Genomic DNA, 26,693 nt, shown 5'->3' on the forward strand with positions numbered 1-26,693 from the left:
CTTCATTTTTGGAGCAAGCGTTCCTAGGCACCCCGGCTCAAATTAAGGTGCCCCTTTTGTCCCTGACTCACTCTCCTGCTCAGTTCTGTGGTGGCTCCCGGGGATCTGGGGACCGCCCCTAGCTTCCTTGACCCGTAATAGATCTTCCCTCCAACAGCCTCTCTTGCAAGTCCTGTATTGTTGGTTTGTTGCCCCTGCCCCCCTTTCCACTGCCCTCCATAGTCTGTTGTGCTTCCACGGCCCTTCCTGCCTGCTCAGTGTGGTTAAATTGTTGCCTTTGCACCCTCCTACCTGCCTTCAATTTTCAGAGTCCCTGCCCCTGGCCTCTGCCTCCCAACAGTATCCTAATGAACAACTAGATTGCTAACATTCTATATTTATTACAAAAGTGTGGAACGCCTGACATCATCTTGATGTAATCAAAACTGTAATACCTAGAGCATTTCCTTTAGAAATTACATATATGAGAGGGTCTTATTGGCATCAAAATTATGGTTAGTGCTCTAAAAGACTAAAATAAGGACATATTTTCTGAGTTTTCAAATAGCGACAAAGCACTTTTAAATTATTTGTTATCTTTATGTTTTTTTATCCAGTTGACCACTTGATTAAATGTTGCACTTAGGGGAGAGGATGTGGTGTTACTTCCAGAACTGCAGACTTTGCAACTGGGGAACCAGGTTGAAGTTTCTGCTTCAGCTCGACATTCTGTGATTCTGGTCAAATCACTTAGTCTCCCCATGTCTACAACCAAAATGAATTTGTTCTTGTGTGATGTAACCAATGCTCATGTAAAGCACTCCAATACCTGACAAGTCTGCACTATATAACACTGCAAAAACACAAAATAATAAGTGTTTTGCACACTTCTGTCATTGGGCTATATTTGGGCTACATCTGGGTGATTTTGGGCTACATTTGGGCTCTTTTGTCTCCGGTGGCCATCTTGGGAGATTTTTTTGTTATGAAGTTTCCTAATTTCCTCATGTACTGCAGTCTCCTCAGTAGGAAATGCTTTCAGTTTTTTACTTTGATTCCATCATGAAGGTATTCAGATATGTCACACATTTGCCATAAATTCTGAATGTTAGCACTCTAGTTGCTCATTAGATCACTGTAGTAAAACTACTGCACCATGGAAGTCTGCTCCTGGTATTAAAAGTGCATGTTTCAGTCTGCATGTCAGAATTTTTTAATGAAATAGAAGAGGATTTGAGAAGTCACTCAAAATGTGCCCTCATTTTCTTTCTTCAGCATTAATCATAATTTCTATGGCAAAATGAACCTCCTCATTGTGTTCCTTTTTAAATTAAATGTTTTAAGTGTTACCAGTTTATTCCAATCAAGATGGCTTCAGGTGTGCCTTAATTTTGTCATAATGAAGACAGTAAGCGCTCTAGTTGTTTTTAAGAACATTCTGGGACATTCTGTCATTGGGCTATACTTGGGCTACATCTGGGTGATATTTGGGCTACATTTGGGCTCTTTTGTCTCTGGTGGCCATCTTGGGAGACTTATTTGTTATGAAGTTTCCTAATTTCCTCATTTACTGCAGTCTCCTCAGTAGGAAATACTTTCAGTTTTTTACTTTGATTCCATCAAGAAGGCATTCAGATGTGTCACACATTTGCCATAAATTCAGAATGTTAGCACTCTTTTTGCTCATTAGATCACTGTAGTAAAGCTACTGCTCACCAGGGAAAACTGCTGCTGGTATTGAAAGTGCATGTTTCAGTCTGCATGTCAGAATTTTTTAATGAAATAGAAGAGGATTTGAGAAGTCACTCAAAATGTGCCCTAATTTTTCTTTCTGCAGCACTAATCATACTTTTTATGGAAAAATGAACCCCCTCATTTTGTTCCTTTTTAAATTAAATGTTTTAAGAGTTACCACTTTAATCCAAGCAAGATGGCTTCAGGTGTGCCATACGTTTATCATAAGTAGGACTGTTAGCGCTCTAGTAGTTCTTTGGAACACTCTGGGAAGCTGCAGTAGAACACAAAGGAATCAACTGACAGTCTCTGCCCTTGTTGGATGTACATGTTTTACTGAGAATGTCAGACTTCATTCTCACATGACAGAGAAAGATAATGTGAATTTACAGAAAATAAGCTCTCAGTTTAGCCTATAGATCACCTTCCAAACCTCTGTGGTAAAAGCATGAGAAAATATTTTTCTCTCAATCATGATATCCCAGCAGAAGGCTTTTTCACATGGTGAAATCACCTTAGAACATACCACAATTCCTAAAATGAGTATGGTACCATCAACAAATGATTTATAATGTAACTAAAGTCTTAAAACCTTCTATTAACTGCAATGCTTTTTAATGAGGTGCTATCATGTATATTGGTCCCAAGATGGCTGCCAACACTTCTTGGATGAAGTGCTGACAGCCAATCAGATCTCAGGATGAGATGTGTGGTTAGGCTCCGCCCACATATATATATGCTTTTAAATGCTATTTTCTCAGGAAATACTGAACAGATTTACACCAGACCTGCAAAAGGCACTTCCTTGACCTTATGGCTACCTCTCTGCCAAATTTCAAGTAATTCTGTTCAGCCGTTCGGGCTGTAGCTGTGTCTAAAGGTCCTATGGAAAAATGCATGGGGAAAACGCGTTTTGGGACCCCCCTTTTTTCTCGGCCCCTGCTTGACGAATCCCCCCGAGACTTTCAGGGTAGGAGTGGAGCGTAGCGCCCCACCTATTTTGAAAATTTCGCGAGGATTCGTCGACCGGCGCCAAAGTTATTCCAAATAGAATGTTGCGGATTTCCTATGGAAACAGGGTCCTAACTATAACTACCTACTGGCGACCGCCAGTAGGTAATATATATATATATATATATATATATGTACGTACGTATGTATGTATATATGTTATGTTATGTTATGTTAATTTAATTTGTATCGCGCACAGATATTCGAAAGTGTCCCTGCGCGGAACAGAGAGGGTCAACCATCACAGGTTTATGCAAAGAGATATGTTTTTAGGTTCTTCTTGAAGATCAGCAGGTCCTGAATGTTCTGGAGGGCAAAAGGGAGAGCATTCCAGGCAACAGCAGCTTTCCGAGCAAGAGAGAGCAGCCTCCAAGCCTCTGACATTTAAAGCGGGGGTCTGACCAAGGCGCTGGGCAAGGAACGCAGATATCGCGCTGCAGTGTAGAAAGCAAAGCGTTTTTGCAGGTAGATGGGGCCACGCCCATGAAGAGCACGATGGGCCATGACCAAAGATTTGAAATTGACCCGGTCGGCTACAGGAAGCCAGAGCAGAGAACGCAGGTGGGGTCTCATGCTTGTCCTAGCGAGAATTTCAAGAAGGAGTCTTGCTGCCGCATTCTGGACCACATGGAGTTTTTTTAACAGATAGCCCGGGATGCCCACATAAAGGGCATTGGCGTAGTCCAGCCGAGACAGAATAAGTGCGCAAATGACAGTCTCTTTTGCCACCCTAGGCAGGAGAGGGAGAAACTTCCTCAAAGATTTCAAAAGGCCAAAGCAGGTCCCAGCAAGTTTCTTAATCTGTGTAGCGAAGGAAAGATTCTCCTCAAACCACACCCCCAGGTTCTTGGCAGTCTTTCCTGTAGAAGTGGGGATAGGGAACTCGTGGGGCCAAAGAGTTTCTCTAAAATTCAAAGGAAACTTTCCATATAGGAGAATCTCCGATTTATTTTCAATGCACTTAAGTTGTGCGGCAGCTAGCCAATGAAAAATGGAGGACAGACAGTGTTGAGCAGAGAAAACAGAGTCCACATTCCTATCCCAAGTGAAAAGAAGCTGGGTGTCATCTGCGTGGGCTATGACCTTAGCCCCAAGTTCCTCAGCCAGGTACACCAAAGGTGTGACATAAATGTTAAAAAGGTGGGGGCTAAGGGAAGACCCCTGTGGGACTCCTGTTGTTACTGCCTGGGAAGAAGGAGAGGACGGTGGAAGCCATATCTGCTGAGCCCGTCCTTCCGAGAAAGATATATTCAGAGAGAGAGAGAGAGAGAGAGACTGAGATGGAAAGAGAAAAAAAGAGAGACAGACAGATATATAGATAGATCGATAGACCGACTGACAGGCAAATATATAGACTGATAGACAGACAGATACATAAAAAGATAGACAGAAAGATAGGAAGATAGATAGATAGATAGATAGATAGATAGATAGATAGATAGATAGATAGATAGATAGATAGATAGATAGATAGATAGATAGATAGATAGATAGATAGATAGATAGATAGATAGATAGATAGATAGATAGATAGATAGATAGATAGATAGATAGATTTACTATACTTACATCCACATGTACTTACCTTGAAGGTATGTATATTGTCATGGTACATATATGCGGAGGTATGTACAGTAAATCTATTCTCATTTATATATACCTACCATGTTGATATTTTGGTCAGTAGCAATTTTGTTACAATCTTATTTTAGCACAATATTTAAAACTCAGTATTCTGCTACCCTACCATCTCAGTAGAGCTTATCTCAGCAGAACGTTCATGCACGCTTGCATAAAGTTGCCACCTAGATCCCCTGGTTGCATATGTTTTTGATGTGTCAATCAAGTATTCATTCTATACTTGCTAAGAAAACAAATCTGGCTTGGGAGGCTTCTATGTACCTACTTCGGCGCCAGCGGGGGAGAAACATGATGACTACACACTTTCTGGACCTGCTTTTTCCACAGGACTCCTTTCACACAAGCCCACAAGGCTGTGCATATGACACAGAATTGGGGCAGCCCACCCTAACCAGTGAGCGTCAATGACAAATCAGAGCAAGATATTAGCCAATGATCCTTTCTGAGAGATCATGGGTTGAATGATCATATTAGAGCAATGTAGGCTCCCACCACTACAGTTGACCCAAGTGTAGACTAAGAATGAAATGGACCTCTAAGAGCGAGGTTCCTATCCTTCCAGACGGCCCCTTTGTGAATGCAAAGAACTTACCAGGAATCACCAAAGGTGAAAAAAAATGAATATTTTTGCAGGTAACATTTATGCAGCACACCCTACATTTTGTCATTTGCAAAATTCTCAAAATATTCCACTGTTTCATTAACACAAAGTTCTTTTGATGACAGGGCTTGTACGTTGAATCTGAGGGGCTACATGTGAGTCCCCAGTCTTTTCTAGTCCCTGCACAAACCCCTGCTTGTGTCTGAATTGAAATTTTATGTAAGGTGGGGGTTACTGCATGCCAGGAAATCCACGCATCCCCCGCTTTCCTTAGGTACATTTTATAGATCCAGTCTACTTACATGCAGGGGTAAAGCCTAATAAATTCCAGGATAAATGGATTTGATAAAAAAGAACCAAAGTCCACGTTATTTCCTATTTTTAGGAGAAACCTTGTAACAGATGGAATATATGACAAACAATAAATTCATAACCCCCAGTATCAGATTTTATCGTGTCTGATAAATATTGCATATACCTCTGGGACACACATGCTCATGGCCGTAGGGTCAAGCCAGACATTCGCCTCCATTCTAAAATGGCTGTCTAATTGAACTTTTTGGCTTCCCACCTCTACTCTGTACGACTGTCTGTACAGTATAATGTTTGCTGTTGCTGCATGAGGAATAAATAATGTTCATAGACCAAACATTATGCATCACAAATCGTATCACAATACCTATGTATATTTGTTAATTGGCTATTATATTTTCTATATTTCTCAAACTACCGTTAAAGTCAGACCGTTTCAATGCCATTTTCTTTATCCCTGTTGTTTTCAAGCCAGGCTACAATTCTGAGTGATTTGAGATTACACTTGTGTCAGTGCAGGTAGGATTTTATTGACGTGTTTTCCTACCCTCTGATTGCTTTCCTCTGTTTTTTTACCTAGAGCTGTGAGCTGGGGATTCAAGATATCATTTATTGGTCTTCGTGGATGTGAATGAACTGTATGGAAAAGTCCCCGTTCCTGAACAACAACAACTGACTCTCTCCCGTGAGAAGATGGCCGCCACCACAACGCGTTCCCTCGTCGCTTTTCTCCTGATGCATCTGGTAAGCAGGAAGAAACAAATCCTCCATTCGCCCTTGACTGTTAATCAATGACATTTAACCTTTGGATTGGGTGGGGGGAAATGAACCACTTTTCTTTCAGTGTCCAGTTGTTACTTTCGAATTGACATAATCGACCGTGCACTGCTCCATGTTTTTGGCTCCAAATGGCATTTAAACATCAGATGTGTGTTCTTCTTTCGGCATGCACTGTACAGCAGGTTTTGTCTTCAGCCTCAAGCAAGCAGTCAATAAGTAATACTGAGATGTTGCTTCGAACATGTAACATGTAGAAATGAACTGCAAACCAAAATGGGGAGGGGGAGTGGGAGCGGAGGATGTGGCAAAACTATCGGAGCTGCTGACTGCGGAACTAGGGAACCAATCTGCCATATTAGAGGTGTGTCCTGGGGGCGCACAATAAATGTGACCTTGTGCAATATAACTGGTGCTCGTGTAAAGCAGTAATATATTTTCCGTCACGTTTCTCTAAATTGAACTGCAAAAAAAAATGTAGTAGTGTCAGGCGCGGGCCAGTGTTGCCAGATTTTTAGACCCGTCCCAAGCCCAAAGCCGCTCAAATATAAGCCCAAAATAAGCCCAATCAGACCAGTTACAACCCAAAAACCAGCCCAAATTAGCAAGTCTCCAATTATGCACAAATTGTCATCAGAAACAATTTTAACGACAAATATACATTCTATTCAATATACAGATGGTGGGAGGGTGTTAACTGGGCACCTGCATTAATGCTATTAATTTTTAAGACCAGTTCTCACTGCGACTTCTAAGAGCCCCTGCAGCTCCATTCTGCCTATTGCTTAAAGATTCAGCCCCCCCCCCCGAAATCAGCTCCAGTTCGAGCGGCAAACAGTGTGCGTCAGTGCGCGCCTTGGCATCAGCAACGTGGTGAAGCACGGAGTGTCAGATCCCTGCCAGGACAGTGGTAAACAGACGCACGCAGTGCTGCCAGCAGGTGCGTGCGAGGTTGGGTGGCCCCTGCACGACCGTTTTTGAAGCTGGGCTGGCCTACGAACAACCGATGTGGTCATTTTTGGTTTGGGTGTTAAAACACTCTTTACCTACGTCATCTTCCTGGCATCTATCAATATTCATCACTTCCTACAAATAGGGTGACCAACTGGCATGGGTGCAAATTCAGGACGGTGAGTGTAAAAATTCAGGACAAAGGGTCAAAATTCAGGACATAAATTCAGGTCGGGAGGTCAAAATTCAGGACAAAACTTCGGGACAAAAGGTACGTTTTACAGACGCATCAAAGGTGGTCGCGTAATAGTGTATACCTAATTCCATCTATATCCAAACATTCATCCACTTGAAAACGTACGCATCTTTCCATCCATCATTTAACTCATCCATTCATCCACCCTTTCACCCTATCCATCTGTACACTCATACATCCACTCTTCCACCCAACCATCTACTCATCCATCCATTTATCCACTCACCCATCCAGCCATCCTTTCACTTACTCATCCATCCACCCAGTTACTCATCCTACCACCCAGTCCCCTTTTCAGTCATCCATTCATCCTCCCTTTCTCTCTTCTTTGACCCTTTCACTTAGCCATCCTTCCTTTCTTCGATCCACCCATACTTCAACTCATCCACTCATGAATCCATCCATTGACCCTATCACTCATCCATCCATTCACTCATCCATCCACCCATTCACTCACCGATCAGCCACCCTTTCACTCATCCATCCATCCTTTCGCTCATTATCCATCTATTCACCCTTTCATTCATCCATTCACTCTTTCACTAATCCATCCAGCCATCCACCCATCCCTTCACTTACTCACTCGCCCACCTTTTCCTCTTAATTATGAGCTGAGCCTTTGTCTGCAGAGTTGCAGACAGAAGAGGCCCATCTAGAATTTCGCCCTTGCTGTCTTCCTAAAGCAAGGGGTGGGGTGGGGGAGGGTTCACTATGCACCTGCACATAGGCAATCTGAAAAAGTGGAAGTCATGAGTAATGCTTGATGCACAGTGCCAGGCCATGAGGTGATTGTGACATGGTGTTTCCAGGGCTTTAAGCGGGATGAAAAAACTGGGGGTCTCTCCAAGGGGCGTGTCTGATGTAATTAATGGTGTTGCTTAAAACAACTAAGCTAAAAATCTGTGCTTAGCATTGTGTGTCACCGGACTGGTATTTTGCCTCTTCTGTCATTGCATCCAGATATATATCACAACAAGTAACGTTACACCTACAACAAGCCAGAACCATTTGCTTTGTTAATGGTTGTTAGTTTCATAAAATAAAAATGCAGCAACCATGGCTTAATTGAATATAATATTGAAACTGCACTTTTCTAAAATGATGAGACGGAAAGAATTCCCTGCCCCAATCTCCACTCTGTCTATTGCTTAAAGACTCAGCACCCCCCCTCAAAAATTTCTTACACCCCCCCCCGCCCCAAATTTGGCTCTAGTTGCGCCTCTGACTCACTCACCTGAGGTCGGGGCGGGCGTCGAAGTCCGGACTCAGCAACTGGCCTGGGTGACCACCAGTGGACCACAGTGGGTGGCAGCAGCAGGGACACCACATGCGTCCGACTCCTCATGATGACATTGATGATATGATGCGTCCTGGCGACTCTGCGGTGCTTTCGAGGCGCACTCCTACCACACGCCTCAGCCCGTTTGGCTGGGCGGATTAGATTGTGTACATGATTCACCAGTGTCAGGATAATGCAGTTCCACCTGTTGGAAGCGGCGTTGGAGCCGGTTTCACTGCTGCTTCCGAGTAACGCGTTTGGCTGCCAAGGACACCGTGCGTGAGCACCGCGGGGTGGACAAGTATATGTCGACATCAGAGGCTCACTAGTCACTCCACCGTATGATGAACATACGATGTTAATGCTCACAACCCTGTCGTGACACCAGAGGGGGATTACTGTTCCCAAATACAATTGAGATTCGAGGTTCACAATTGTACAGTGACAGGACATGAGCAATAGTTTTACAGTTGTTGCGTTACAGCAAATAGGTGCGCAGATAACAGCACGGGGTTGGGCGGGTTCACGACTATATCGTGAACACCAGGTAAAGTCAAAGTCAACTATTGTGCAAAGTTTGTGCTCGATCTCCATATCGCTTCTCCTGTAAAAAGGGCGGGGCAGCTCAAGTTACCTTTGGCGCACGCAGGAAGCCATCATTCCACCTGTCCAGATAAGTGTGCGGGGAGGGCTCAGGGTGCCCCGCACTGCTAGGGTTTTACCTGCCAGCATCGTTATATGCATAAAACGTAGGCATGGGCTGCTCTAATATGTAGTACGGACTCCTGTAGGTGCACGCACAGGACCCTGGATGTACTTGTAAAAGTACTTATTTATTACAAGTGACGGCTGATGCCTGGTAGAGCAGGTCTGCCAAAGTCATTCAATGCCATGGTGTCAGCCCCGATCCCCACACTTGACACCGCCGCACAGACACGCAGACCCGACACCGGCTGGCCCTGAACTCGCCAGCATTCACTAGACCCCAGTCTGCCCCACTCCTAAAAGCGAGAGAAAGGAGAGCTATGTTTGAACCCTGCGCCCCCGCCACTGAACTCTCCGCAGGTGAGCTCCGTGCACTGAGCATGAACATTGCACTCACCGTGCTGGGGAAGACCAGCTCTCCGCCCCGGGACACAGGGCTTCGTCAGAGGGGGCTCCAGAGGTAGTGTCGTTCCCTCACGGAGGTGAGGTGATCTCGGACCTGCCTGATTCCGGAAGTGGGACTTGCCGAGGTGAGCGACTCATGTCTGCCTCGTAACGCAAGCAGCAGCCCGGCCGGCTGCCTTACAGCCTCGGCTGGCGTCCACCGTTGAGCCGAAAAAGTAAGAGCTCCGTCAAGATGAGGTCACGCACCGTGACGCACGCACGCAAGGGCTGGCCAAAAAATGATTCCCAGGGCCATCATTGGTAGCGTTTTCGCGCGCTACTGGATTGACGGCCCTACATTGGCCCGCGCACTCACACGACGGACTCCTCATGGTCGGCGCCCGCCCAGGCCACAAAATTGCGCACAACCATCCAAAACTAGTCCAAAAAGTAGCCCCCCGCCAGGCATGGTTTTTTCCCGCACAACTGGGAAAAAAGTCGCCCAATTGTGCGGGAAATAGCCCAATCTGTCAACGGCCGGTACAGGTAAGAGCGGTAGGGCGAAGGGGGGGGGGGTGGGGGTGGATGAGTCGACATATGACGGGATAGAGCAAATTAAATAAATATATAAATACAACCACTTACCTTGCGCTCGCCGCAGCCCCAACTTGGCACATGGGCGAGCGCATGCTAAGTGGTTTTATTTATTTTATTTTCCCTGTCGCATCGTATGCCGACTCTTCCCGCCCTGCCCCACCCCACTGCTCTTACCTGTTCTGGCAGCGCCTGGTATCAACAGATAATAAAAAGAATTGCCAATGCCAGTAGGACTGGATTTTTAATTCTGAAAAACACTTTCCTTCTATAAGTAAATATGTATGTACACAAGGTGCAGTTAGTTATCACGGCTAAGGGCAGAATTTAAGTGGCCCACAGTTTGGTGTGATAATTATCAACCCAGATAAGTGATAATACCTGAGGGATCGGAATGAATTGTGTGTGATGAATTGCAACTATTACAAGTTTTCATCAATAATGGGGAATAACATGTGGATTTTGGTATTATCCCCACTTAACTCCGCAGGTCCCTGCAATTACTGGGCATTATCCCCCATGTTAAACTCTGAAGGGTTTGAACTGCTGAAATGTAACAGGGTATGCAAACTTTATCGCACCCAGTAATTATTGCGTGTGATAACATTCCCATAACTCCGGAATCTAATCTTTCACAAACATGAGTTGGAAATCAGTAGACCACCCATAATCAGGTCCTATGTATGCCTGGTCCACTGATTAACTGATATGCACTACGAATATTCATTTTGTTCTCTGAACTAGCTGGGATTATATACATACTCAAAAATCCACAATTAGTTCTGTTTCATTACGTGTTAAGCAAATCTCCCTTCCAATTTAGCTATATTGTGTAAAATGTGAGATAGATATTTCTTACCATGGCTGGTAAATGTTTACTTAAGTAGGGCAGGCACTTCTCACAAGTCTAGCCCATGCACTTTTTAATAGATAGTGCTTGTTCAAGTCAACAGAGTGCAGGATCACAGAGCTATGCGCAAAGGTTACTAAGATCTGGGCCCCAATCATAAGACCCTGGGCCAAGATCATAGAGGTATGGTCCAAGAGCACACAGTGCTGGGACTTGGTAACACGCCACTAACCCACAGTTAAGCAGCATTGGATCATGATCATACAGCACTTTTCCAGGATCTCACTGCACCAAGTCATGGGTACATAGTACTGGGCCAGGGTCACAGTGTTAGGACACTACCTCAAAGTTCTGTCCTAAATCACAGAGATGTGGGCGAAGCTCACACAGTGCACGTTCAATGGCACACATTGCGAGCCCAGTTTCACCCAGTGTGTGGCTACTATCACAAAGCACTGGTCAGATATCACACAGCGCTGAGACAAAACCATGCAGTAGTGACACCATTTTACATGTTGCTGACGCAGTATCACACACTGCTGGGCTAAAATGCCGTAGTCCTGAGAGGATGTGGTAAAGTGGCCTGAGCTGCTGACTCCGGAGCTAGGGACCCAGGCTTAAGTCTCTGGGTCGGCTCAACATCCTGTGATTCATGGCATGTGACTTAGTTTCTCTGTGCACGTGGACATCACCTGGTTAACCTCACAAGTGATAAGTGCTATACAAATCCACAAATAATATGCATCATTCTCAATCTGTCAAATGTGTCCTGAAAGTCCCGTGATATAGAAATAAGGGTTCATTTTGGGCTTTAAATACAATGGACTGCATGGTTGTTTCATGGAGTTACCACTTCCATCTAGCCCTTAAAAAAGAAAAAAGTGTATATCATCAGAAGAGGGTTCCCCATGAAATCTGATTTTAAAACGTGTCACCCTCTACACATATAAAAAAGCCTTTTCGCCACAAATGTAATTTCGTTGGTGAGAAATTCAATGTGCAACTGGGCACTTCTGCGTGAGGGTGACATCAGCAAATTCTTGGTTTAGTAGATAGGCGTGGGAGCAAGGACGCAGGTACGGGCAGCACAGCACAATCTACTCCTCTCTTCACTCAAGAGGGATGAAACTGATCATGAAGAGCAGAATTGGTAGGGCTGGGCTACACTTTGGTCACCTATGTCAGCCATACTGTTTTTTTAACAGCAGTATTTCTACTACTACTACATACCCAACCCCTAGCTCTTCCCGTGTTTTACCCCAGTTCACGTGGCATATTCACTACCAGGACCCATAGGGTTTACAACTTGTGTATCCAGAAACTATTGTACTCATGATTAATTGTGGGGGATATTGGATACTGTAATAAGCAATCTCATGGATTGAATGATTTATTTGATATATATTACAATAAACCTGAAAATGCCAATAAAAATATGTTACAAAAAACAAAACTACTAGCAATAATAATAATTATAACAACAACCATAATAACAATAATAATAATAATAATAATAATAATAATACAATCAACATAGTAATGATCATAACAATAAAAAAACTGTTTGTATGAATGATATTGATGAAGGTTTTGATAATCGTTGCGTTTTTTCATATTAAGTACCAACTTGAAACTACAGATTTTAGCTCCAGGATACCCTTGTGGGTGATAGCGCGCTTCACAAAAACACACAGCATAAATGATGGAAGAGGTACACATGACGAATTAAAATACTTGCCACAAAATGTTTTCCGTGACATACAATTTGGACCCACTTTTTAGAATATGTCAAGTTAAAGTTCTCAAACATATTTTTTCCAATCCTGTTGAGTTGTGATGCTTGTACTTTTACGCAAGATTGTGATTTTTGTTGTTGTGCACTAATCCCTTATAGAAAATCTGAAAAATTGATTTCACAGGGTTATTGACATGTCTTGAGCACATTTCCGAATTTTCAGGGATTCATAAAGAATACCAGGAACATTCAAGGATTTTGTGGTACTTATCGATGTCATGGAGTTCTCCAGCATATATTATGCATTTTGGGGGGATTTTCCATTAGGGAAAAAATTATGGAAGTAAAAATATGATGTAAGAGTTCTGTTGCACACGTGGGGGCATATTTACAATAGAAGTGGCAGAGCGCGGCGTTAGCCTTCTTGGCTTAACGCCGAGCTCCGCCACTTCTAAAACTTAGGGATTCACCATATTTACAAGAATATGATGCAGCCTTGTGTTTCCCCCTTCGCTGGTACTACATTTAGCAGCCTAGCGCCAACCATAGTGCAAGGTGGCTGCGTTGCAGGGGAAGATTGTTTATGTGCAGTAAGATGTCACTTCCTGCACATAAACAATCTTTAAATGGCGTTTTGCAACTTCTATGTGTGCAGCTTAATACAGCACATATAGAAGTTGCAAAACGTCATTTTCTTAATGATTGTTTATGTACAGGAAGGGACACCTCCCTGAAAATAAACAATCAGTGGTGTTTTGCTGTTTCCATGTGGGCTGCACAACCCAGCACATATGGAACCAGCAAAAACAAGGTAAAATTAAACATTTCTCCTTGTTGCGCCAAGGTAGGACCAGGTTTTCCCTGGTCTTAATTTTCGTGCTGCCCCATATTTATGCCACCCTTGTAAATATGGAGCAGCATCAAAATCAATGGGTGTTGTGGTGGAACGCCTACCGCATGAAAGGGTGCCTTATTTACAAGGCAGTGTTAAGCCATGTTAAGTGGCTTAACGCTGCCTAGGAAATAAGGCAAAGCCCCTATCGCCACCACAGCATTGTGAAAAGTGACATTGTGGTGGGGATAGGGGCTTGTAAATATGCCCTGTAATCTCTTGTGACCATGGGAAAAATATTTTTCCTGGCAGAGAAACACTTTCCACAACACATACAAAAAATGTATATGGGTGTTCCCTCCTCATGCCTACCCTTGGAACAAACTTACAACAGCCTTTGACAGGAGAACATTTACATGATTCCAGGGTACAAAGCTACCTGCAGCAGATATTTGAACAGATGTTTCTGGGTGTCCAACTAATTTAGGAACGTTCCCACAAAAAACGCCCTTAACCATGCCTCATATCTGAATTTGAAATTTGGCAATTATCCATACTTTTTATTTTTTATTGAAATCCATATATTACATAAATTAGCATCTTAATATTCATACATCCAAATGTCAAAATTCATACATCAAAATTCATCAATAAAATTTAACATGAACACTTAATCAAGAATTCATCAAACTCATGAATCAGAAACAATAATTCAAGTCCAATAGCTTAAAATACCTATTGCCCTAGAATGTCGTTGATTGCCCCATGGTCCCATCAATTTTCGACATATTCTCAGATCATCTGTTCCTTAAAGCATAAACCCAGTAAAAGTACGTATCAAAAGTAATAACATGATCCTAAATAGTTCACTTGAAACCCTAAAACCCTTAGAAGCAAAGTGTAGTGCTACTACCTTTTGCCTCAAAATCCACCATTCTGTTGAACTAGGCATCCCCATTAAAAAACTCTGCCCAGATCTTGTAAAACTTTTTCAGCCCACCCGTTCGAAGGGCATATGCTCGTTGACTTCTTTTGACCTGTTCCATTTTCCAGATCCATTCAAATTTTGATGGTAATAGATCTGATCGCCACCTTTGAAGTAAAAGTGACCTGGCAACTGCCATTCCAATATAAAGGAGTTTAAATGTTTTGTCAGGTAGGCTGAGATCTGGGTCATAGCCAAGGACTATCAACAAAGCATTGGAACCACTTGCTAATATACGTTCTGATTTTAAATAATCAAAGATGTCGATCCAAAATTTCTGGATCAGGCGACACTGTGAAATTATGTGTGTCCAATTGGCAGAGGGATGACTGTGGCACCGAAAACACTGCCCTGATTGATTTGGATAGGCCTTAGCTATAATGCTCGGAGCTCTATACAGTAGCCACTTACTAACAAATAGCATCCTTTGCCAATTGGCCCCCCTGAGCGTGCTAAAATTTAATGTATTTATTGTAGACCAAACACTTGAATTAATTTCCAACTCTTCGTATTTTTCCCATTTAGTCATAGCCTTAGTTTTCAAATCTATCATGAACTAGACTTTTCTGATTGATAATCTGGACCAAGTCCAGATTACTAAAAAACTTCCTTAAAACGTTATATGACCCCAGGAGAAGAAAATTACTAGGGATTAAGCAAGATATTTCCTCAATAGTCAATCATCTATCATTCCGCAGGAAATCTGAGGGTTTCCAAAACCCTGCCTTAGACCAATTTTGAATGATAGTAGAAGAATCTTTAATTCCTGCAGAGAAAATAAGACCTGCTATAGGAGTTGAACTATTGATTACTGGAATAGAATATCTTCTATAAAAAGCCTGCCATATGGTAAAACCAATGTAGACACTTATACTGTACTAACTTAGGAGACCTGAAAATTGATAGTGGGCAGTGGATCTGATTCTCTTTAGAAATTAAGTTCATAAAGAAATTAACAAAGAAACCCGAATATAATTCCTGCTTGAATCTAGACATATATTGTGCAAAGTATGCGTAATAATATTCCTTCAGATTGGTGAGAGCTAGCCCACCATTTGCCCGCTCCTCATATAAAATGCTAAGTGCAATTCGGGAGACCTTTTTACCCCAGAGAAATTATGTAAACATAGACTCTAGTTTCATAAAAAAAGAATTAACTATTTATTGAACCTCTTGCGATTGAGGTTAGGAACAATAGAGATATCTGCCTCCCGCTTCCAAATCTGGATAAAATTAAATTATACGCGGACGATATTATGCTGATTATAAAACCAGAGAAGGAAGTGCAGGCAGCAGCCTTCCTGATTTTTGAACAGTATGAGGCTTTTGGAGGGTATAAAATTAATTTTAAAAAAACTGAAGTGTTACTCTGCGGCGGTGGGGCATCCAGGGATTTGCACCCCGACATTATCTCATGTTTGAACACAAATCGAAGAGATATTTAGGGGTTTATTTTTCACCATTAATTTCGGGATTATATGACTTGAAGATTGTTCCATTTCTACGAAAAGTCCAGGACTTGCTGAACCGATGGCATACTCTTCCATTATCTCTTCTAGGCAGGGTGGCATTGATTAAAATGTCAGTGCTTCCACTTTTTAACTTTCTCTTTTCAGCAATTCCCTGTGTTTTAGTTAATTCCTTTTTTTATGAAACTAGGGCAATTATCCATACTTACAAAATGTTCACAATTTAAATGCAGTTTCCGAATGAAAAATTCCCCCAATTCTGATTTTGTAAATGAAAGTCAGAATTAATGTAAAATCGCAACTTTTGTGAGTGACAAGGTTATACTTAATCACACTCAATGATTTGTGAATCAGGCCTCCTATTGTTAGAGGCTGAGTTAAATAAACTATTGTGCTGCAGACCCTTAGATCTTGCAGTCAACGAGGGGGCGTTTTCTTGACATTTGCCGCTTCATGCCCTCAACCTCTTTTCCCATTCCTCCTTTCCTGCCCTCTCTATTAAAATATTGGCCTCCCAGAGTCTGCTTGGTCCCAAACCCTCTCACGCTACTTCTAACACTGTATAATTTGGTGGCCATTTTTAAATGGTTTTTAAACCATTCCAACATGCCATCTGTGTGCACATATGCATATGTGAGAGCATATGTGCACTAGCCATCTTTAAGTGTTTTCTTTATATCCTTTACGAAACCATTCCAAGAGGGCCAACTCGCATGCACACAAATGCACGGTGGCTAACTGGGGGAGAAGTATTGGAAGAGACGATGTGTCTGCTTCATAGTGTCATTGGCAAGACCTATTTGCTTTGCCAATACTTATATACTTTATTTGAGCTTATTTCAATTATTGTTTTTCATTGAAAAGAGTATTCTAGTTTATTTTTCATCTGGTAGCTTTGATTGTATTGTGTATTTGCATCTGAAAGATTTTGAGCAGAAGCTTGGTTAGCTAGGTTGCCACTCAAATAAAGCACAACTGTTTGTGGTTCCTTATATTTGCAATTTATTCAGAATGTGTGTACAATATCGAAATATCAGATCCATGTTATAAGTTTTACTCGTGAATATGTTATTGCAAATTTGCAATGCTTTCACCAGGTCATGAAAAATAAGCTGTGCTATATTTTTTGGTAGGGACGGGGGTGCTACCATTCTCTTGCCAATATAATAAAACATTATCTGAAATCAATATTTTTAGGTCCTACAAACTTTACATTGTCATAATAGTCCCTGGTACTGAAGAGACCTGCTTAGTGTAAGGATGTTCTCCTTAGGAAAGTGCAGAAAGCTATCTTTCACAGTAAAGTTAGCATATGGGTGAACTGGGATGGCCCATTGCCACATGTTGTATGCAGCAGTGGGTGGAAGAAAAATGTGAATGGCACAACAACAGAATAATGAATGAAGAGGGCTGGCTATAAGATCCAATAAGTATGCTATATCTCTATACCTTTAGTAAAAATCAAAGGGACATATTAAGAACGGCCAGCGATAATTATCGCTTGCGATGCTTAGCGATAATTATATTATCGCAGGTTATCTTTGGTATTTATCGCCCTGGTAGCGCGTTATTAACAACGCGTTACTTTAGGGCGATTAAAATTCCAGAGATAGCGAGGTTATCGTCCTTTTGCAGGGAACATCGCTGGTTTTCCAGCGATGTTCCCTGCAAAAGGGTGATAACCTTGCTGATACGACCCACAGGGTCGTATCAGCATAATCCACCCCCTATGTTAGGTATAGCTAAGTCAGGATTTTAGTAGACGTTAGGTTTTGGCGAAAACGGCCGTTTTCGCCAAAATTTAATGTGTGCTAAAATCATGTGGGCTGCCTTGTAAATATTGCGATGTAAACATCAGCGATATTTGCAATGTAGTCCATCTTGGGTACGCCCAGTAACGCCCACTTTGCATCTCATTGGAGATGCAAAGTGAGGCGTTGGGAAAAAGTTTGCTAACATGCAATTATGCATGTTAGCACCCTCTTGTAAATAGGGCGCTGGTTTTATCACCGCTTTTTTGGCTTTGTAAGCCAAAAAAGCGGAGATAAAGAAGCCCTTGTAAATATGCTCCAAAGTGGCTAACACCAGACTTAAAAATGAAAACCGCCTGCAAGGGTGAACATATCTGAACTGGGTTAAAAACACTGCAAGATCTGTCATACTATTAGAACTGGAGATTTGAGTATCAACATTCCACATTATTTTCCTTGAATTTACGATGCTGGGCTTTTACCGATAATGGTAGGCCTTGCTTCTATAAGCTGCACTGCAAGTAACACAAACTTGAATTTTTAATACACTGACTCAAGCTATTATCCAGAAAGCAATAAAGTGCTCATTAATTATTAATGACCATTAAATTATTTACAAATATCAATTTAATATGAAGCCCTAAATGGTTTATTGTTAAATGAATTTGGATAAATGTGCCATAGGGAGCAGTGAACACTTTACAGCTCCCCGTGGTCTCTGCTTTTCTATTTTTGAGGAATGTATAGCTACATATGTTTTATACAATGAGTTTTCTTAGTTGCATTTAAAGGTATATGACCAGACTTGATGGAATGCGTTTTACAACGTACTGAATATCTGTGTGCATTATATACCTTGACTTGCGTGAATGTTTTGAATTTGCACGTCCTACAGTTATGTGTCTGGTTAAGTTTTCAGGACACAAAATTAAGATCACGACATTATCAAAGTAATATATGAACACTTCCTGGGGCGGGGCTAATACAGGAACCGGGCATTGGGGAATTGTGGGAGCAATGAGACACATTGGTGAGATACACCACCTCTCAATTGAAGACACAGAAGAACCAAAGAAGGACTTTTGCAATGAAGAGATGAAGTATAAGAGGGCAGTTGTTTCCTGAGGTTCATACTGTGTACTGGATAAAGACACAGAAATATTAGGCTTTCTGCAGATTGCCTGGAAAAGAAACGTTTGAAATAGATTTTCCTTCATACCAAACACTCTTGACTAATTCGTTAATGCATTATCCTTTTTGACGATAGCTACTGAAAACCAGATTTAGACCTACGTTGGCAGAACCGACAGGCTATAAGTTTTGGGCTTTCGCTTCACCTCACAGTTTTTAGCTAACATCACTGAATGCATTTCCTGTACATTGTTAGACGGACCGGGAGGGTCGGCCGAGGACAAGGGGAGAGGTCTCCGGGGAGAGCCGTCTTCAGCGATCGTACAGACGAGTAACTTCCCCCCCACAGATGTACACCACACAAGGATAGGATTTAACGTTCTTTATAAGCAATTTCTTAAGGTACGATGGAATGGTACAAGGAGGTCTGGACTCAGGGGTCCCCTCGATTCTAGTCTCTTGGTTTGGGAGAGAGGGTAGCGGGACAGTCTGGTTACCAATCTAGTAGAGGCGAGGATGGATAGCTCACAATCCTCGAGCTCGGTGTTCGGGCTTGGACGGGCCGCGGCAGCGCCAGCAGGTCCCGGTGAAGGTGGTCGTTACACGGTCCGCGGCAGCGCCAGCAGGTCCCGATGAAGGTGGTCGTTACACGGTCCGCGGCAGCGCCAGCAGGTCCCGACGAAGGTGGTAGTTCCAACGGGCCGCGGCAGCGCCAGCAGGCAGGACGATAGTTCACAAGGCAGGGCTACGGCAGCGCCGGTAGTCCGTCAAGGATGAGTTCTTCTCGGTGTCTCTCGACTCCAGGATACAACTGCCTTCCTGCTCTGGAGCTGCCCCAGTTATAGGTCTGGCGCCCTTTGATGTCCGGACCCTCGCAATTGGAGGTCGGGAGGTCCGGGATGAGGGAGTCCAGACACCCAGCAGGGGGGTGGAGCCAGCGCCCGGGGGAGCTGGGGGGCGATCGGCACCTGGCGGGGGAGAGCCATCGACACTTCTTTCTCCCATTGACCTGCCAAGTGGTCCGTTCACCTCCTGGGTGGATGGTGGTGCCGGGATGTCGGGGCCTGGCCAGGCCCAGGGTTAGGGTCGAGCTGAGGCCACGCGGCCTCGTGGTGCAGTGTCCAAGATGGAGGCCGGGCCAGGCGAGGGGGCCGGTAGTGGTTCGGCCCCATGATACAGAGATGTCCGGGGGCAGGAGTACCGTCTTGAGCCGGGGTGAGGGTTGCTGCTGTGGGTAACACCTGGAGGGCCGGGGCTCGGGCCCTGTCATGCGGGGAGGGAGCAAGCCCTTCATGTGGCCTGTCCAACATGCGTCCCCCCCAGCTGAAGGCGGGGAGAGTCACCCATCCTCTTGGGGACTCTCTTCGTCGAGGCGGAAAAAGCGTGACAGGCCATCCGCGTTGGCGTGGTCTTGGCCCGGTCGATGTTCCACAGTGAAGTCCATCCCCTGCAGGGAGATGGACCAACGCAATAGTTTGGGGTTTTCCCCCCGCATCTGCATTAGCCACTGCAGGGGTCGATGATCTGTTTGCACCCGGAAGTGGGTACCGAAGAGATAGGGCCGGAGCTTTTTGAGGGCCCACACCACTGCGAAGGCCTCCCTCTCGATTGTGCTCCAGCGCTGTTCTCGGGCCAGGAGGCGTCTGCTGATGAAGGCCACCGGCTGGTCAAGTCCCTCGGAGTTCAGCTGGGAGAGGACCGCCCCGATGCCATGGTCGGAGGCATCCGTTTGCACAATGAATTCCCGGCTGTAATCGGGGGCCTGGAGCACAGGGGCAGTGCACAGGGCGGCTTTCAGCTTTTCGAAGGCCGCTTGACAGTCTGGGGTCCAGTTAATCTTCTTCGGGTGGTTCTTGGATGTGAGTCCCGTGAGGGGCCCCACAATGCTGCCATAGTCCCTCACGAACCGCCGGTAGTAGCCGGTGAGCCCCAAGAAGGCTCGGACCTCGGTCTGCGTGACTGGGGGCTGCCAGGACTGGATGGCAGCGATTTTGAGTTGCAGAGGGGCCACCAGACCGCTTCCCGCCTGGTGTCCGAGGTAGGTCACGGATCCCTGACCAATTTGGCACTTGCCGGCCTTGATTGTGAGGCCGGCCCGCTGGAGGGCCTGCAGGACCTCTCGGAGGTGGTGGAGGTGGTCGGACCAAAGGCGGCTGTACACAGCGATATCGTCCAGGTAGGCGGCGCTGAACTCCTCGAGCCCCGCCAAGACCTGGTTCACTAGTCGCTGAAAAGTAGCGGGGGCATTCTTCATGCCGAAGGGCATGACTTTGAAGTGGTAGTGGCCATCGGGGGTAGAAAAGGCGGACCGTTCTTGGGCCCGAGGTGTGAGACCGATCTGCCAGTAGCCTGCTGTCAGGTCGAAGATGCTGAGGTAGCGGGCAGCCCCCATGCGGTCGATCAATTCATCCGCTCGGGGGATGGGATGAGCGTCGGTCCTGGTGACAGCATTCAAGCCCCGATAGTCGACGCAGAATCGGAGTTCAGGAGTGGTGCCGGGGGCAGCAGCTTTGGGGACCAGCACGACCGGGCTGGCCCAGGGGCTGTCCGAGGGCTCGATGACCCCGAGCGTGAGCATCTTGGATACTTCCTCTTGGATGCAGGCCCGCACCCGATCTGGTACGCGGTATGCCCGGTGTCTGATAGGGGGACCGTCCCCAGTGTCCACGTCGTGCAAGCACCAGGGGGTGACCCTTGGGGTGAGGGAAAACAAGGTAGCAAACTGCAGCATGAGGTCCCGGCAGCCTTGACGCTGCTCTGGGGTGAGGGCATCGGAGAGCCGGACCCCGTCCACGGAACCATCTTTCTCCTGAGTCTTCAGGAGATCAGGGAGAGGCTCGGAGTCTTCTTCCACTCCACTGTCTGTAGCCATCAGGAGGCTGAGTTCCGAGCGCACAAAGTGGGGTTTGAGTCTGTTGGTGTGGAGGACCCGGAGGGGGTTCCGGGAAGATTCCATATCGATGAGATAGGTGACGGGGCTCTTGCGTTCGACCACTTTGAAGGGCCCCGTCAACTTGTCCTGCAAGGCACATGGTTCGGTGGGGGACATCACCCACACTTGTTGACCAGGTTCGAACTCAACGGAGGAGGCATTTTGATCGTACCATTTTTTCATGTCCTCCTGACTGGCCTCAAGATTCGCTTTTGCCATTTCCCTGAATCGCCGGGTCTGATTGCGTAGTGTCAGGAGGTACTTGAAGACGTCTGGAGGGGTCTTTAGGGGGGCCATCTCCCAACCTTCTTTGACTAGGCTGAGGGGCCCTCGCACAGGGTGCCCGTACAGGAGTTCGAAGGGGCTAAAACCGAGGGACTTCTGGGGAACTTCTCGATAGGCGAAGAGGAGGCACGGAAGTAGTACATCCCACTGGCGACGGAGGGGCTCTTCCAATCCCCCAATCATTCCCTTGAGCGTGCGGTTGAATCGCTCAACCAGTCCGTTTCCTTGAGGGTGATAGGGGGTCGTGAATCGGTAGGTGACCCCGCACTGTTGCCAGAGGGACTTCATATATTTCGAAATAAAGTTTGTGCCTCTGTCGCTGACGACTTCTCGGGGGAAGCCCACCCGGGAGAAGATCCCCATTAAGGCCCGGCCGACCACCGGGGCTGTTACAGTTCGCAGGGGCACAGCCTCGGGGTAGCGGGTGGCGTGGTCCACCAGTACCAGGATGAACCGATGTCCTTGTGCTGTGCGGGGGTCCAGGGGCCCCACAATGTCTATTCCCACCCTCTCGAACGGGGTGGTGACAACTGGGAAGGGTTGCAGAGGTGCTTTGAGTTTGCGGCCGCTCTTCCCGCTGGCCTGGCACGTGGGGCAGGACCGGCAGTGGTTGAGGACGTCATTTCTCATCTTCGGCCAGAAAAATTGGGTCACCAGGCGAATGTAGGTTTTGTCCTGGCCCAGGTGTCCAGCCAGAGGGACATCGTGGGCCAAATTTAACAGGAAGTCTCTGAAACGGAGGGGCACCACCAGCACTCGACTGGCCCCTAACTCCGCGATTCTCTGTTCACTGTATAACAGGTCGTTATCCCAATAGATCCAATGGGCTCCGGTGGTGTCCCCGGCGCTCTGGGCGATGGCTTGCTGGCGGAGTCCCTCGAGGGAGGGACAGGTCTTCTGCTCTTGATGGAACTGTTCCTGGGTAGGCCCCCCTTCTTGACGCCACTGAGCCAGGTCGGGAAGGTCCTGGGGCTGGGCGACCCCTTCGGGGGTTTGCTCTGGGGGGTCGGTATAGTCGGTGTCCTCTACTGGAGCGATCGGGGAAGGAGGTGCAGGCCATTCTGGTTCTTCTGGTCGGGGGATGGCACGGGCGGCCATGGACCGGGTGGTTACGCACGCCCAGTCCGGGAGGCCCAACATCCCTAGGTGCTCTCTTCTTTCGACGGCGGCCCACGGGGAACTCTCAAGATCATTCCCCAGGAGACAGTCCACGGGGGCATCATCTCGGACCGTCACCTTCAACATGCCGGAGACCCCTCCCCATTCGAAGGGGACGCAGGCCATTCGACATAGACTCTCTGAATTGTCGGCTGAACGTACGGGGCAGAGAATGTTCGGCAGGATCTGCTCTGGTTTTACCAGGTGACAGCGGACGGCCGTCACACTGGCCCCTGTGTCACGTAGTGCTTCGGCCCGGCGCCCATTAATGTTCACCCACTGGCTATATTTTCTGGTGTTGGCGGGTAGGGGGGCCCGCGGGACCATGTCTTTCCCCCCTAGGCACGCTAGAACCATGGCGGCCGGTTCCCACTCTTGTTGTGCCTGCTCGTATTCTTCTTGTTCTTCGGAGATTTGTTCTCCCCCCAGGGCGGCGGCAGCTACCTGGCGGGGTTTTGGGGTTTGGTTCTGTGGACAGTTCGGGTCATTGGCGTAGTGGCCGACTCGCTGGCATCGGTGACACGTGACATTGGCTCGGAACCACGGGCGCATCGGGGGGTTGCCCCGGCTGGCCGGGGGCGGGGTGCTGGCAGCGGGAGCGGCCGGGACGGTGTCTCTCCCTCGCCCCTGGCCTCCTCCTCCTCCCCGGGGACGGTGCTGACCTTGGTTGTTCCGGTTCTGCTCGTGTGGCCCTCTCCGGCCCACTCGGGTGCTTTCCCACCGGTCAGCTTCGGCGGCGAGTTGCCGTGGGTCAGTCAATTTACTGTCGAGGAGGTGCTGCCTGAGGTCGACGAAGCAGTTGTTAGAGAGGTGCTCCCACACCATGAGATTAAAAAGTTGCTCGTAGGTTGTTACGTTGCTCCCCTTGATCCAACCCTCGAAGGCTCGGCTGAAATAGTTGACATATTCCACCCAAGTTGTACCCGGGATCCGGGTGCAGTCCCGAAACCTCTGGCGGTACATTTCGGGTGTGAGCCCATATCGGGTGAGGAGGGCAGCCTTTATGTGGTCATAGGATGACATCTGATGGTCTGGGAGCTGTATCAGGGCATCGCGGCCTTCGTTGACGAACCTCCCCCATAGGCCGGCTCCCCAGTCACTTCGATCGATCCGGTGGGAGGTCATGGCGATCTCGTAGGCCTTGAACCATTGTTGTATGTCGTCCTCTCGGACATACTCTCGAACGACATCCTTGGGGATGTGGACTTTCTTTTCTGTCGCTCCCGGGGTGCGCGGTCGCTCGGGCACCTCCGGTTCTTTGTTCTGCTTTCGTAGGTCTATTTCTGCCAGTTTGCGCTCGTGTTCGTATGCTAATCTCTTTTCTTCGAGCTCTCTCTGCCTCTGTTTTTCTTCCCGTTCTTCTCGGAGCCGCAGATGTTCTAGGTTCAGTTTTTGCTCGGCTAATTTTAGTTCACCGTCCATTTTGAGCCGTGCCATTTCTAACTCATGCAGTCTGTTTTTTTCTCTTTCTTGGATCTCTTCCTGCGAGAGGCCCGTTCCTCGCTCCTCGGGAGCCGTGGCGTTCCTCTCTGATGCTGCACTGTTTCGGTCTGGGGATCTGGCGACCCCGGTTTCTGCCCACGACTCAATGGCGTGCTTGAAATCGTCTTTGGTACTCAGGCCGGTGGTAGCAATGCCTAGTTCCATGCAGAATTGTTTCAACTCACGATGGCTGTACTCTTCCAATTTCTCCATCTGGAATTTCTCGGTGGATCCGCTCTCTTTGGTTGACATTGTGGTTTTGTCGTGGGGTGAGCTACTCTCTGTACGATTACGCGTTGATTCGGATCGCGCCGCTGGCCACCAATGTTAGACGGACCGGGAGGGTCGGCCGAGGACAAGGGGAGAGGTCTCCGGGGAGAGCCGTCTCCAGCGATCGTACAGACGAGTAACTTCCCCCCCACAGATGTACACCACACAAGGATAGGATTTAACGTTCTTTATAAGCGATTTCTTAAGGTACGATGGAATGGTACAAGGAGGTCTGGACTCAGGGGTCCCCTCGATTCTAGTCTCTTGGTTTGGGAGAGAGGGTAGCGGGACAGTCTGGTTACCAATCTGGTAGAGGCGAGGATGGATAGCTCACAATCCTCGAGCTCGGTGTTCGGGCTTGGACGGGCCGCGGCAGCGCCAGCAGGTCCCGGTGAAGGTGGTCGTTACACGGTCCGCGGCAGCGCCAGCAGGTCCCGATGAAGGTGGTCGTTACACGGTCCGCGGCAGCGCCAGCAGGTCCCGACGAAGGTGGTAGTTCCAACGGGCCGCGGCAGCGCCAGCAGGTCCCAACGAGGATGGAGGTTGCAGAAGGCCACGGCAGCGCCAGCAGGCAGGACGATAGTTCACAAGGCAGGGCTACGGCAGCGCCGGTAGTCCGTCAAGGATGAGTTCTTCTCGGTGTCTCTCGACTCCAGGATACAACTGCCTTCCTGCTCTGGAGCTGCCCCAGTTATAGGTCTGGCGCCCTTTGATGTCCGGACCCTCGCACTTGGAGGTCGGGAGGTCCGGGATGAGGGAGTCCAGACACCCAGCAGGGGGGTGGAGCCAGCGCCCGGGGGAGCTGGGGGGCGATCGGCACCTGGCGGGGGAGAGCCATCGACACTTCTTTCTCCCATTGACCTGCCAAGTGGTCCGTTCACCTCCTGGGTGGATGGTGGTGCCGGGATGTCGGGGCCTGGCCAGGCCCAGGGTTAGGGTTGTGCTGAGGCCACGCGGCCTCGTGGTGCAGTGTCCAAGATGGAGGCCGGGCCGGGCGAGGGGGCCGGTAGTGGTTCGGCCCCATGATACAGAGATGTCCGGGGGCAGGAGTCCCGTCTTGAGCCGGGGTGCGGGTTGCTGCTGTGGGTAACACCTGGAGGGCCGGGGCTCGGGCCCTGTCATGCGGGGAGGGAGCAAGCCCTTCATGTGGCCTGTCCAACATACATTATTAAGTAACGCTCCATGTGAGGGAGACTCGATTCTGTCGCCAATTTTATCTGCTATTACAAAGTATCCGAGAAAAAAAGCAGCAGAATTTGGATTAGTAGCAGCACCAAACAGGTACAATTATTAACAGTTAAAAATAAAACATTATTATTGTATTAAAATACGTTAAAAAAAATTAAAAAAAGCTTTTTCCTTAAACAACGACAATTGCCCAAAAAATGTAGCAGTTCTACTAATCCATGTGATTATCAATGATCTGCTACAGTAAAGGCAATACCTCAAATCATAAGAAATAACTGAGAATGATGGAGTGCTGCATAGAACACCGAACAGGTAAGATTAGGGTTTGCCTCATAAGGCTACAGCAGACAGATTTTGAAAATAAAGTCTATTATGTATAGTCTTTATGGTGCAATTTGAAT

General features: G+C 46.8%; 1 protein-coding gene across 4 annotated transcripts in view; it reads left to right on the plus strand.

Moving 5' to 3' along the window:
- Positions 1-26,693, plus strand: part of ADCYAP1R1 (ADCYAP receptor type I) — an 808,856-nt gene that overhangs the window by 138,263 nt on the left and 643,900 nt on the right. For all 4 annotated transcript variants that reach the window (XM_085628890.1, XM_085628887.1, XM_085628888.1 and 1 more), the window contains exon 2: positions 5,859-6,022. In XM_085628890.1, coding sequence (XP_085485016.1) covers positions 5,972-6,022 — 51 coding nt within the window. In that variant the 5' untranslated portion in view covers positions 5,859-5,971. The remainder of the gene's footprint in view (positions 1-5,858; positions 6,023-26,693) is intronic.

Source organism: Triturus cristatus, chromosome 10 (genome assembly GCF_964204655.1).
Source record: "Triturus cristatus chromosome 10, aTriCri1.1, whole genome shotgun sequence".
NCBI classification, from domain to species: Eukaryota; Metazoa; Chordata; class Amphibia; order Caudata; family Salamandridae; genus Triturus; species Triturus cristatus.